A 13616-nucleotide genomic window follows, 5' to 3' on the forward strand; every position below is an offset into this window, starting at 1 on the left:
AGAAGTCAAAACAGTCAGAAAGTCTTAGTTAAGCCTGAGGTCCCAGTCTGTCTCTGCATCATATCTCCATTGACAGATTGGGGATGGGGGCAGTATTCTATCTCAGAAGAGAGGCCTGGGAACTGATATGATACATATATAACCTTGTGATCTGATTGTTATTCACATATGCCCATGGTCTCTTTTCTTCTTTTACTTGTACTCTATTCTAGTCCACACATTAGCTCCAATATCTTTTTGCACTGAATATAACCCATGTGAGCTCCCCTGGTCTTCTCTAGAGTAAATCAGAATCATGTCTTCCACCAGTGCTATCCTTGGGATCACAAGCTATGTGAAGATGGGCAAAATACCTGGAGACAGAAATTTCTCAGCTGAATGATCAGCATCCACTAATTCACAGCATTTATCACAACTATAATTAGGCATCTGTTGATTTCTATCTTTCCCACTAAGCTCAAAGAGGGTAAGAGGCTGGGTGCAGTGGCTCACACCTGTAATACCAGCACTTTGGAAGGCTGAGGTGGGCAGATCGCTTGAGCCTAGGAATGCAATACCAGCCTGGGAAACACAGGGAGATCCTGTCTCTACAAAAAATTGTTAAAAATTGCCAGGCATGGTGGTGCACGCCTGTGGTCCCAGATACTCAGGAGGCTGAAGTGAGAGGATCACTTGAGCCCAGAAGGTCAAAGCTGCAATATGCCATGATCATGCCACTGCACTCCGGCCTGGGTGACAGAGTAAGACCTTGTCTCAATCAGTTAGTCAATAAAAGAGGGCAGGAATCATGTCTGTATTGCTCATAACCGGATTCCCATAGCAGGTCATCAGCATGTGCCAGGCACTGTCCTAGGTACTGCAGATGCATCAGTTAATAAAACAGATTAAAACCCTGGCTCTCTTGGAGCTTACCTTCTGGTAGTCACTCACTGATTTCTAAAATAGGATGTTAGGGCCCAGGCCTGAGAAGTACCTGCAGATGGCTATCAACTTAAGTAATCTATTTTTTTAATTAAATGTCTACAATGGAAAAATCTATAGAGGCAGAAAGTAGACCAGTGTTTGCCTAGAGCTGGGGGAGAGAGGAGGCACTAGGGGGAAATGGGGAGTACTGTTAATGGGTACAGGATTCCTTTTTAGGGGGATAAAAATGTTCTAAAATTGACTGTGGTGGTGGTTGCACAACTCTGTGAACATACTGAAAACCATTGAATTGTGCACTCTAAATAGGTGAATTATATGATATGTGAATTATATCTCAGTAAAGCTGTTATATTTTTAAAAACACATGGAGAGGAGTTTGTAGGGATAAAGAACAGTCTAATTCAATGGCCTCCATTTCAAAGCTCAGAGGATTTGGGGGCCACAGGGAAGAGTTGAAGAACAAATAAGGCCATGGGAAAGAAAGTTAAGGGAGCACTGAGGGCCCAGCTACAGTGAGAGACAACAATTCCATGGGGATTACCTCTATAGGCAATCTCACACAGGAACAGAAAGTCATAGGGTGAACTGCTCTGCACTGGGGCTGGCAGGGCAAATACAACAGAAACACAAGGGGCAAGAAATCTCTAGAAATGTCTGGTAAAACAACAGTTTGCTATGCTATTTTTTAATGCCTTTTGTGTACATATGACTTATTTTCTCATTTAAGAGCAAGCCAATGCATCAGATTCTTTTTTTTTGAATCTCGCTCTATCGCCCAGGCTGGAGTGCAGTGGCCAGATCTCAGCTCACTGCAAGCTCCGCCTCTCGGGTTCCCACCATTCTCCTGCCTCAGCCTCCCGAGTAGCTGGGACTACAGGCGCCCGCCACCTCACCCGGCTAGTTTTTTTTTTTTTTTGTATTTTTTTAGTAGAGACGGGGTTTCACCGTGTTAGCCAGGATGGTCTCGATCTCCTGACCTCGTGATCCGCCCGTCTCGGCCTCCCAAAGTGCTGGGATTACAGGCTTGAGCCACCGCGCCTGGCCCAATGCATCAGATTCTATTACATCTCCTGAGTGTCTCTGATGCAATATTATACATGTGCTGGTCATAATAAGGAACATGAATTAATAAATTAACATTTACTAAACACTTACTATATGCCTAAGCATTATATTAGGTGCTTTAAATTCATTTCCTCTATTTATTTCCAGTAGTACCATGAGATAAGTACTATCATTATCCCTGTGTTATAAAGAAGAAAAAAGAGCCGGGCGCAGTGGCTCACGCCTGTAATCCCAGCATTTTGGGAGGTTGAGGCGAGTGGATCACCTGAGGTTGGAGGTTTGAGACCAGCATAGCCAGCACAGTGAAACCCCATCTCTACTAAAAATACAAAACCTAGCCAGGCATGGTGGCACACGCCTGTAGTCCCAGCTACTTGGGAGGCTGAGGCACAATCACTTAAACCCAGAAGGTGGAGGTTGCAGTGAGCCAAGATCACACCACTGCACTCCAGCCTGGGTGACATAGTGAGACTCTGTCTCAAAGAAAGAAGAAGAAAAAGAGTCTAAGAGCTGTTGAGTAATGTGCCCAAAGTCACCATGGCCAGAAAAAAAAAAAAAAGCTTTCACGTTGACTATAACGTTAGAAGGGTTTTTGCTAATAACCAAATTATTTTAAATTGGTAATATATACAGGCAATTAATAACTAGATACCTATAATTTAGGAAAATTTGCACTGAAATATACAAAGCTACCTTTTTACTTAATCCATGTCAACTTAATCTCTAAGTAAAACCAAAGTAAAATTTTCAAAATAAAATACAATTTTTGACCTTTCTTATTAGATTTTATATTTACAGAAGTTTACGGTATACAGACTATACAATAAGAAATCAAAACAATAAGAAAATTTGCACTTAAAGTTAATTTTAACACTAGTGAGGAAAAAACTATGCTGTATTAAATTACTTTAAAACTTACCTCTTTGTACAGAAGACGTACTTGACTGAGGAGTTTTCTCTTGATTCTCCTTCTTGACATCCATGGAATCTAATAAAAAAGAAAATAGCAATAGTGGGAGGCCACAGCAACAGCTTGAAAGAGCACTCAGAAAAATATAAATTAAAAAATGTTAAATAGCCAATTTTAGTTTTTTAATACCCTCATTTTCTACATAGGACTTACCATTTTCTAATATACTATGCATTTTATAATTTGTTCATTTATTTTATTGTCTCACTCTACTCAAATGAAATCTCCAAAAGGGCGGAGATTTATTTATTTTATTATCTATCTCATTCACTGTGGTATCCTCAAGTGCCTAAAACAGGACCTGGCATCGCAACACTCTCAAGCATTTGTTAAATCAATGCATCAGGCTGGGCGCAGTGGCTCATGCCTGTAATTCCAGCACTCGAGGAGGCCAAGGCAAGCAGATCACATGAGGTCATGAGTTTGAGACCAGCCAGGCCAACATGCAAAACCCTGTCTCTACTAAAAACACAAAAAATTAGCCGGGCATGGTGGCGGGCACCTGTAATCCCAGCTACTCAGGCAGCTGAGACAAGAAAATCACTTGAACCCAGGAGGCAGAGGTTGCAGTGAGCCAAGATCGCGCCATTGCACTCCAGCCTGGGCGACGGAGTGAGACTCCGTCTCAAAAAAAAAAAATTCAGTGCATCAATAAATCAAAATGAGCTGATTGATCTTTACAATGTTTAAATTAACATGTCCTAGAAATAAAATGGATGGTTTTGAGAGTTCAAAACACAACAGAGAAGCTACAATACAGTGTAATTCAATGGACTGCGCAGAGATTTTCTTGGTGCTAAGCTAAAGAGCTCAAATAACACTGGACCTTGTAACCTCACCAAATCTAATATGTATCATTTCATCCACATGTATTATAGTATGTATCTCTAAAAGGATTCATTTTTTAAAATTTAAGCATAATACTTTTATTACATCTAAAAAATTAACCATAATTCCTTAAAATCATCAAATAACCAGTGTTCATATTTCCCCAATTGTCTTAACTATTTTCAGTGTGTGTGCTGGATTCAGAACCCAAATAAGTCCACACACATAGCAATGGTTGATATGTCTCTTAGGCCTCTTTTGATCTACAGGCGTTTTCCTCCTTTCTTCTCATTTTTATTCTTTCCCTTTACAATTTTTTTGCTGACAATACCAGTTGGTTGGTCCTTTCGAGTTTTCCCATCTGGATTTTGCTGACTACTTCCCCATAGAGTTGGGTTCCTCTGGTTCTTGTATTTTCTTTAAATTGGCATTCATATTTCAATCCAGAAGAGTTTGGTCAGATTTAAGGTTGGCTTTTTGGTGGGACAGGAGAGGATAAGATGACTTCATAGGTGGTGGTGTGTATTTCTCACAGGAGGCTCCTAATATCTAGTTATCTCTTTTCGTGATGTGAACAGTCGTGGATGGCTATTGCCTAGATCCATTCGTTTATGAATGGTTGCAAAATGAAGGTATTCTAATTCTATCATTCTTTATTAGCCAGACAACTTCTATAGAGAGAAGCTTCCATGCTTCAACCATTCAGTTACCTTAAGGCATGGATCACATAGAGAAATCACAATCAACACTTTATTATTTTCCTGTATTTTCTAGTTTTCAAAGTGATGAGCTAGATCTCTTAGCATTCTCCACAGATGACCAGTAAGCTTTATTTGTTTTGCTTTTTATAATCATTATGAACTCATGGATTTAAACTTGTGTTTTCATCTGTTGCTGTTTTACCCTTATTGATGTTCTAATTGTCAAGTGAAAAACTTCTTAAAGAAGGACCTAAGAATGATGCCATTCAACATAACAGATCTACTTACTAGTTATGACTGAGTGACTCTTCAAGATATATGAACACTTGAGAGGGACATATGAGCTGCTTTCTGTTTAAATGATTTCAACTGAGTGGTTGAAGAAAGGCAGTTCCTCTATATAGAAATTTTCTGGCTAATGAATAATGATAGAATACCTTCATTTTATAACTACTAATAAATGAATGGATCTAGGCAATAGCCATCCATGACTTTTTGTGATGTGAAAATCACAAAAAGAGATAACCAGCCTGGATGCAATGGCTCACATCTGTAATCCCACCATTTTGGCAAGCCAAGGAGGGAGGATTGCTTGAGGCCAGGAGTTTGAGGCCAACCTGAGCAACACAGCAAGACCCAGTCTCCACAAAAAAAAAAAATTTTTTTTAATTCGTCAGGTGTGGTGGCACACATCTGCAGCCTCACCTGCTTGGGAGGCCAAGGCAGGAGGATCACTTGAGCCCAGGAGTTTGGGGTTACAGTAAGCTGTGATTACGTTACTGCACTTCAGTCTGAGTAATTTCATTTCTGTAAAAAAAAATATGTTTAAAAAAAAGGTCAGGCACGGTGGTTCACGCCTATAATCCCAGCACTTTGAGAGGCCAAGGCAGGAAGATCACTTGAGGTCAGGAGTTCGAGAGCAGCCTGGCCAACATGGCGAAACCCTGTGTCTACTAAAAATACAAAAAATTAGCCAGGCGTGGTAGCTCACATCTGTGGCCCAGCCTCTCAGGAGGCTAAGGCAAGAGGATCACTTAAGCCCAGGAGGCAGAGATTGCAATGAGCCATGATCATGCCACTGCCCTCCAGCCTGGGCAACAGAGCAAAACCCATCTCAAAAATAAAATAAAAATAAAAATTGTAAAAAACACAGAGAGAGATAACTACATATTAGGAGTCTACTGTGAGAAACACACAACACCACTTATGAAGTCATCTTATCCTCTCCTCCTCCACCAAAAGCCAAACTTGAATCTGTACAAAAAAAGTACAAATTTATATTTACTAAATAGTTCGACAGAAAGATTTTTCTAATAGAAAACAAAGTAAAACTGTAAAGGCATGCTTAGCTTCTAGAGAAGCATTTAGTACTCAGCATTCAGCCAGAGGAAAAGTCATGAGAGATACAGCACTTGAAGGAGAAACAGGATGTAGGAAGGCCAATGTGTAAAGAATGTATTATAGGAAGGAAGATACAACACAAAGTTGACTGCAAATGAGTGTGGCATTTCATGGAATAGTGAGCAGACTTCTCATAGAGCAAAACAGAATAAAACATTTTTTAATCACTCTTTGGAGTCTAATCTTGGCTTTGTCACAAACTGTTGTATGACCTTAACCTCCCTAAGTTTCAGTTTTCTCATTTATATAACTAGCAAGGAAAGACAGTGACCTTTAATAGCTATTCAGTTCTAAAATTCAAATTCTAAGCACCTAGCGTCTCCTATAAATTTATTTTTTTAAAGGCTTTATTTCAAAAGTTCAGTATACCAGAAGATATTCATTCCAAATGAGTAACTAAAAACATTATTACCTTTAGCAAGTAAATCTTACCTTCATTCACTGTTTGTCCCATGGTATCCGTATTTGGTGTTGTTTCCTACAAGGAGAAAAACCAATTAATGCCTCCTTTTAGCATAATACATTTCTGAAGGGTAAAGAGCATTAGAAGTCAGTTATAAGGCCAGATCAATTTAATCTGTTTCCCTTGAAGAAAAATGCTAAGATTTGTATATGCCTAGTTGCCTGGGAATGGAGGAAGAAGGAATTGAGGGATGACTGCTAATGGGCATGAGTATGGGTATGAAGTTTCCTTTGTGGGGTAATGAAAGTGTCCCAGAATTAGACAGTGGTGAAGGTTGTATACCTTGTTGTGAAAATACTAGAAATCATTGAATTATATACCTTAAAAGGGTGAGTTTTATGGTATGTAAATTATGACTCAATTTTTAAAATTAATTGAGTAAAAAAGAACAGTTGGTAGGTTAGCAAAGTTAGGATTCAAACTGAGGCCTATCCCAGGAAGCCCACTTCGGCTACATCATGTTGCCAAGAGGTACAAGAATTATGACTATGTTGGGAAAATCTATAAGAACTGCAAGAGTCAAGTCTAACAAGAATTATTTGTTAGAAGCCTTGTGTATTTTGAGCTATAATTCATTAATTCAAAGTTTTCCTGCATGTCCTCAATATGCCAGGCATTCTGCAGCAAAGATAAATAACAGACTGTCCTTGGCCTTCAAGATCTCAGTCTAGTCAGAAATAAGCATATGAACAAAACACAACGTAAGTGCTATAAAAAAAAGTACATGGATAAACCTAATATAGCAAAAGACTATCTATCCCACCATTACTCCATGTGCCTGTAATAAGAACATGATGATGTGTATAACTGAAGGTAATCTGGCACTTAAAGGAAACCTATGAAGAACACATTCATAGGCTGGGTGCAGTAGCTCATGCCTGTAATCCTAGCATTTTGGGAGGCCAAGGCGGGTGGATTTCTTGAGCCCAGCAGTTTAAGATCAGCCTAGGCAAAATGGCAAAACCCTGTCTCCACAAAAAGTAAAAAAACAAATTAGTTGAGCATAGTGGCACATGCCTGTAGTCCCAGCTACTTGGGAGGCTGAGGTGGGAGGATCACCTGAGCCTGGGGAGGTCAAGGCTGCAGTGAGGCAAGATTGCACCACTGCACCCCAGCCTGGGCATAAGAGTGAGACCCTGTCTCAAAAAAAAAAAAAAAAAAAAAAAAGGTGATGGCGCACGCCGGAACTCCCAGCTGCTCGGGAGGCTGAGGTACGAGAATCACTTGAGCCTGGGAGGTGGAAGTTGCACTGAGCCACTGCTCTCCAGCCTGGGAGATAGAGCAAGACTGCCTCTTTAAAAAATAATAATAAATAATGAAGCCAGCTAGAGAGCCTTCTGTACCTCTGATTCAACAGACCTACACCCAAGCATCACTTTCCCAAACCCTGCTTCTTCTGCATCTTTCTCTTACACTACCTAGGCCTTCGGGCTGCTGGCAGGAGTGCCACAGTGAGAGGCACTGGCAGGGAATGTGGAAAGGAGCGCTGGTCCCCAGCCCCAGGCCAAAAGCCTTGGTTTGCCCACGAGGACTGTTTTAAGAAAATGGCAAACAAACCAGACATGGGGGAAATTGCCAGCTTCAATAAGGCCAAGCTGAAGAAAACAGAGATGCAGGAGAACACCCTGCCGACCAAAGACGCCATTGAACAGAAGCAGAGTGAAATTTCCTAAGCACCTAGAGGATTCCCTACCCCTGTCATCTTCAAGATCCCAGTAGTGATGTGGAGGAAGAATCACTGCAAGATGGACACAAGCCACAAGCTGTGCTGTGAACCTGGGCACTCCACACTGATGCCACCAGCCTGAGGGTCCCTATGGGTCCAATCAGACTGCCAAATTCTCTGGTTTGCCCCAGGATATTGTAGAAAATTATTTGCACGAAATTAGCCAGGCGTGGTAGCAGGCGCCTGTAGTCCTAGCTACTCGGGAGGCTGAGGCAGGAGAATGGCGTGAACCCGGGAGGCGGAGCTTGCAGTGAGCCAAGATAGCGCCACTGCACTACAGAGCAAGACTCCATCTCAAAAAAAATAAATAAATAAAAAGAAAACAAAACAAAACAAAATTATTTGCATGAATAATGAAAACACAGATCATGGCAAAAAACAAAATAAAATAAAAATGTACTAGTTAGTTGGGAAAACTTTAGTAATTCCCTCTGGGCTTCCTAGTAGATAAAAGCAAAAAGGAAAACACTTGGGTTATATACAAAAAAATTCAGAAAAAAAAGACAAACATTTCCGTAGGACCGAATACTAGGAAAAATCTGCAAAGATTCTGATGTAAAAGAATATTGACGGCCAGGCGCAGTGGCTCAAGCCTGTAATCCCAGCACTTTGGGAGGCTGAGGGGGGCGGATCATGAGGTCAGGAGATCGAGATCATCCTGGCTAACACGGTGAAACCCCATCTCTACTAAAAATACAAAAAATTAGCCGGGTGTGGTGGCGGGCGCCTGTGGTTCCAGCTGCTCGGGAGGCTGAGGCAGGAGAATGGCATGAACCCGGGAGGCAGAGTTGCAGTGAGCCGAGATCGTACCACTGCACTCCAGCCTGGGCAACAGAGCGAGACTCCGTCTCAAAAAAAAAAAAGAAAAAAGAATATTGACTAATTTAATAGAAACTATCTTTAACTATAACTTGAGAAAAAATAAAAGGTTCTATTGTCCCTCTTAAAATGCATTACACTGTAATTCACCTGTCTTTCAGTCACAAGGATAGACGTTATAGATGTTAAAGAAAGAGAAGATTACTATAATCTATTGGTAAAAGCTGGATAGCATCAATGGATTCTTAGTTGAATCCTCAGAGTGTCTCAAATAGAAATATATGGTGGCAATAGAGACAGACAGCACAGCTCTTTCTGGGAAAAATTAGAAGCCTGACATTCTTTTAGAAATGAAGACACACCGGCCGGGCGCGGTGGCTCAAGCCTGTAATCCCAGCACTTCGGGAGGCCGAGACAGGCGGATCACGAGGTCAGGAGATCGAGACCATCCTGGCTAACACGGTGAAACCCCGTCTCTACTAAAAAAAAATACAAAAAACTAGCCGGGCTAGGTGGCGGCGCCTGTAGTCCCAGCTACTCCGGAGGCTGAGGCAGGAGAATGGGGTAAACCTGGGAGGCGGAGCTTGCAGTGAGCTGAGATCCGACCACTGCACTCCAGTCCGGGCGACAGAGCGAGACAACGTCTCAAAAAAAAAAAAAAAAAGGAAAAGAAATGAAGACACACCTCATTTCCACAGTGGTAGTCTGCAAGGAAAACTACAAAAAAGCTTATCTTTGCTTTCAATATATACTTTGAACCTGCTTCGGCATTATAAGAAAGGTTCAAAAAAGACCCTCAAATAACTTTCCTCGATACATGGGAGAAAAATTTTTGGTTTTAAAAAAAGTTAAAAGCTTCAGGCTTTTGTTTTTGTTTTTGGCAACATAAAGAGTAGAAGTTGTTTCACTTAATGCATATTAGGAGCAATTCCACTGTGTGAAAAAACATTCAAATATAAGTAAGCCTTAAAAAAAAAAAAAGTTAGGTTAATAGTACTTCATAGTGTCTGACATTGAAATTTCATCTACCAAAAGACTACAATTGGGCTGGGCACAGAGGCTCATGCCTGTGATCCCAGCACTTTGGGAGGCCAAGACGAGCAGATCACTTGAGGTCAGGAGTTCAAGGCCAGCCTGGCCAACACGGTGAAACCTCATCTCTACTAAAACTACAAAAATTAGCCAGGCATGGTGGCAAGCATCTGTAATCCCAGCTACTCAGGAGACTGAGGCAGGAGAATTGCTTGAACCCAGGAGGTGGAGGTTGTAGTGAGCCGAGATCATGCCACTGCACTCCAGCCTGGGCGACAGAGTAAGACTCCATCTCCCAAAAAAAAAAAAAAAAAAAAAAAAAAAGACTACGGTTATACTTAATCTAGCAGTTTTATCTAGAAGCTCTGAACAAGTATGGACAATCTGCAATCTTTTACACAACCATTTGTTTTGCAGATTATATCTTGTTACAGAATTAACAGCTGATAAAAGATCAACAAATACTTTTAACTCTTGTTTTAAACCATTTTCTCAACACAATTAAACAATGTAAACAGTGATTAATAGTGGAATTATTAAGCCTAAAACCCCCATTACTCTTATCTGATTCTGGAGAAAATTCTACGATCTGTTGAGAAAAACAGTTTTAAAGTACTATTTAGCAAATTAATGGGTCTATAATTCTAAGGTTACAGGGCCTTTCCATTATTTGTTTATTTTCTGGGGTTTTTTGTTTGGAGAGTTTTTTTCTTTTTTTTTTTTCTTTTCCCTTTATTTTTTATTTTTTTCTTTGGTGCACCCCACCTTCCTTTTTTTAAAATTTTGTTTTGTTTTTAAGATAAAGTAAGCTACACCTTGAGTCTCTAATTAAAGATCACTGCCTGGAGAGTAGTGATCTTCAATAAGGATAAACATTTTGGCAAGGACAGGAACTCAACAAATCTGACAACAAGAAATCTCCCAGGTTCCAGGTTCAGTTCAGTCTCACTAGGGAGAAAAAAAGAGAGAGAGAGAGAGATTTCCCACGGCCTGTTTCAACTTTAGGCCAGTGGTCAGATGTTATAAAATGAATGCAACTGTAGAATTTCAACCTGAGAGAACATAAGAATCAACAAAATACGGCCAGGCGCAGTGGTTCACGCCTGTTATCAGGCATTTTGGGAGGCCAACGCAGGTGGATCACGAGGTCAGGAGATCGAGACCATCCTGGCCAACATGGCGAAACCCCGCCTCTACTAAAAAATACAAAAATTAGTCAGGTGTGGTGGCGGGTGCCTGTAATCCCAGCTACTCCAGAGGTTAAGGCAGGGAGAACTGCTTGAACCCGGGAGGCAGAGGTTGCAGTGAGCAGAGATTGCGCCACTGCACTCCAGCCTGGGCAAAAGAGCGAGACTCTGTCTCAAAAAAAAATAAAAAAAAAAGAAAGAAAAAGAAAAGAAAAAAAAAAACCTGGGCCAGATCATGATCACACCTGTAATCCCAGCACTATGGGAGGCTGAGGCAAGAGGATTGCTTGAGCTCAGGAGTTCGAGACTAGCCTGAGCAACACAGTGAAACCCTGCCTCTTTTAAAAAAAGAAAAAAAGAAAAAAAGAAAGAAAAAAAGAAAATAAAATAAATAAAATAAAAACACAAAACCAAACTCTCATTCCCTGTGACTCGTGGGAAACTTAAAAAATAAAAAACTTTTTAAAAGACCAGGTGCAGTGGCTCACGGCTGTAATCCCAGCACTTTGGGAGGCCAAGGCAGGAGGATCACTTGAGCCCAGAAGTTCAAGACCAGCCCGGGCAACATAGTGAGACCCTGTCTCTAAAAAAAAATAATAAAACAATAAATACATAAATAACCAAATTCTTGCCATCCAAAATGAGCTCCTCTTCCTCTGCATTTTATTTTAAAAGCATTAAAAACCCTCAATCTTTCTGAATCAGAAGTCATCTCTGACTCCTCTCCTCTTGTGTCTTATCAGTTACCAAGTAATTTTGATTCCTCAAAGTCAGGAAGCTGGTAGTGAAAGAAAAATGATTCAAACCGAAGTTTGTCAAATGCCAAAAGACAAGGCTCCAATACACTATACATGCTTTGAAAGGGAGAAATAGGGCCGGGCGCGGTGGCTCAAGCCTGTAATCCCAGCACTTTGGGAGGCCGAGACGGGCGGATCACGAGGTCAGGAGATCGAGACCATCCTGGCTAACATGGTGAAACCCCGTCTCTACTAAAAAATACAAAAAACTAGCCGGGCGAGGTGGCGGGCGCCTGTAGTCCCAGCTACTCGGGAGGCTGAGGCAGGAGAATGGCGTAAACCGGGGAGGCGGAGCTTGCAGTGAGCTGAGATCCAGTCACTGCACTCCAGCCTGGGCGACAGAGCGAGACTCCGTCTCAAAAAAAAAAAAAAAAAAGAAAGGGAGAAATAGGCCGGGCGCGGTGGCTCAAGCCTGTAATCCCAGCACTTTGGGAGGCCGAGACCGGTGGATCACGAGGTCAGGAGATCGAGACCATCCTGGCTAACACAGTGAAACCCCGTCTCTACTAAAAAATACAAAAAAAAAAAAAAAAAAAAACTAGCCGGGTGAGGTGGCGGGCGCCTGTAGTCCCAGCTACTCGGGAGGCTGAGGCAGGAGAATGGTGTGAACCCGGGAGGCGGAGAGGCGGAGCTTGCAGTGAGCTGAGATCCGGCCACAGCACTCCAGCCTGGGCGACAGAGCGAGACTCCATCTCAAAAGAATAAAAAAATATATATATTTGAAAGGGAGAAATAAGGAGTGATATGGTTTGGTGTCCCTACCTAAATCTCATATTGAATTGTAGCTCCCATAATTCCCTCATGTTGTGGGAGTGAACCGGTGGGAGATAAATGAATCATGAGGGTGGTTTCTCCCACACTGTTCTCATGGTAGTGAATAAGTCTCAGGAGATCTGATGGTTTTATAAAGAGAAACGCCTTTCACCTGGCTCTCATTCTCTCGTCTGCTGCCCTGTAAGACACGCCTTTCACCATGATTGTGAGGCCTCCCCAGCCAGGTGGAACTGTAAGTCCATTAAACCTTTTTCTTATAAATTGCCCAATTTCAGGTATGTCTTTATCAGTAGTGTGAAAACAGACTAATACAAGGAGATACTGTAATATACCAGATACCCTAGAAAAAATGGATCCATGAGGGCAGGAGAAAACAGAAGTTATGTTCCCAGAGATCCAATGATAATGGTGTTGGCAGTGGTGATCATAATACTTAGATCTGTTACTTACTGAGCTCTTGCTATTAATGAATGCCTGGTACCCTACCCTAAGGCTTTTATATTTTTTTTTTCTTACAAAGCTTATTACAAGCCTGCAGAGTAGATACTGTTATTAATGTCCATTAATGTTCATTTGAAAGTTAAGGATACTGAGGCTCAAACACCTGCCCAAGATCACCCAGCTAGATTTGAATCTAGGTTCATGAATACTTAACCATTGTGCTAAAATTGGCTTTGTTGTGTTTAATTGTGTAAGTGCCTTTTCTCCTCTGCTAGACAATAAGCTACTGGGGACAGTATCACATCTTGTTCTTCTTTATATCCTTCAGAATAATGAGCACAGCGTCTATCACATACTAGGGTCCCCAAAATGTTTGCTGAATGAGTAAACTCTGCTGTGCTATAGGCTGCTTGTATCTAAATCATATAGAACCAGAATATTGTGGGTTTCTTTTTTTTTTTTTTTTTTGAGATGGAGTCTCGCTCTGT

At 41.3% G+C, this 13616-nt stretch overlaps 1 protein-coding gene and 1 pseudogene across 2 annotated transcripts in view; one reads left to right on the forward strand and one right to left on the reverse strand.

The window, feature by feature from the left end:
* Window positions 1-13616, reverse strand: part of SCML2 (Scm polycomb group protein like 2) — a 114870-nt gene that overhangs the window by 95419 nt on the left and 5835 nt on the right. For both annotated transcript variants that reach the window (XM_030933998.1, XM_030933997.1), the window contains exons 2-3: window positions 6322-6367; window positions 2909-2977 (exon numbers count right to left, since the gene is read on the reverse strand). In XM_030933998.1, coding sequence (XP_030789858.1) covers window positions 2909-2977; window positions 6322-6343 — 91 coding nt within the window. In that variant the 5' untranslated portion in view covers window positions 6344-6367. The remainder of the gene's footprint in view (window positions 1-2908; window positions 2978-6321; window positions 6368-13616) is intronic.
* LOC104655482 lies at window positions 7897-8025 on the forward strand (annotated as a pseudogene).

The sequence above is a fragment of the Rhinopithecus roxellana genome, chromosome 7, assembly GCF_007565055.1.
Source record: "Rhinopithecus roxellana isolate Shanxi Qingling chromosome 7, ASM756505v1, whole genome shotgun sequence".
In the NCBI taxonomy this organism is placed as follows: Eukaryota; Metazoa; Chordata; class Mammalia; order Primates; family Cercopithecidae; genus Rhinopithecus; species Rhinopithecus roxellana.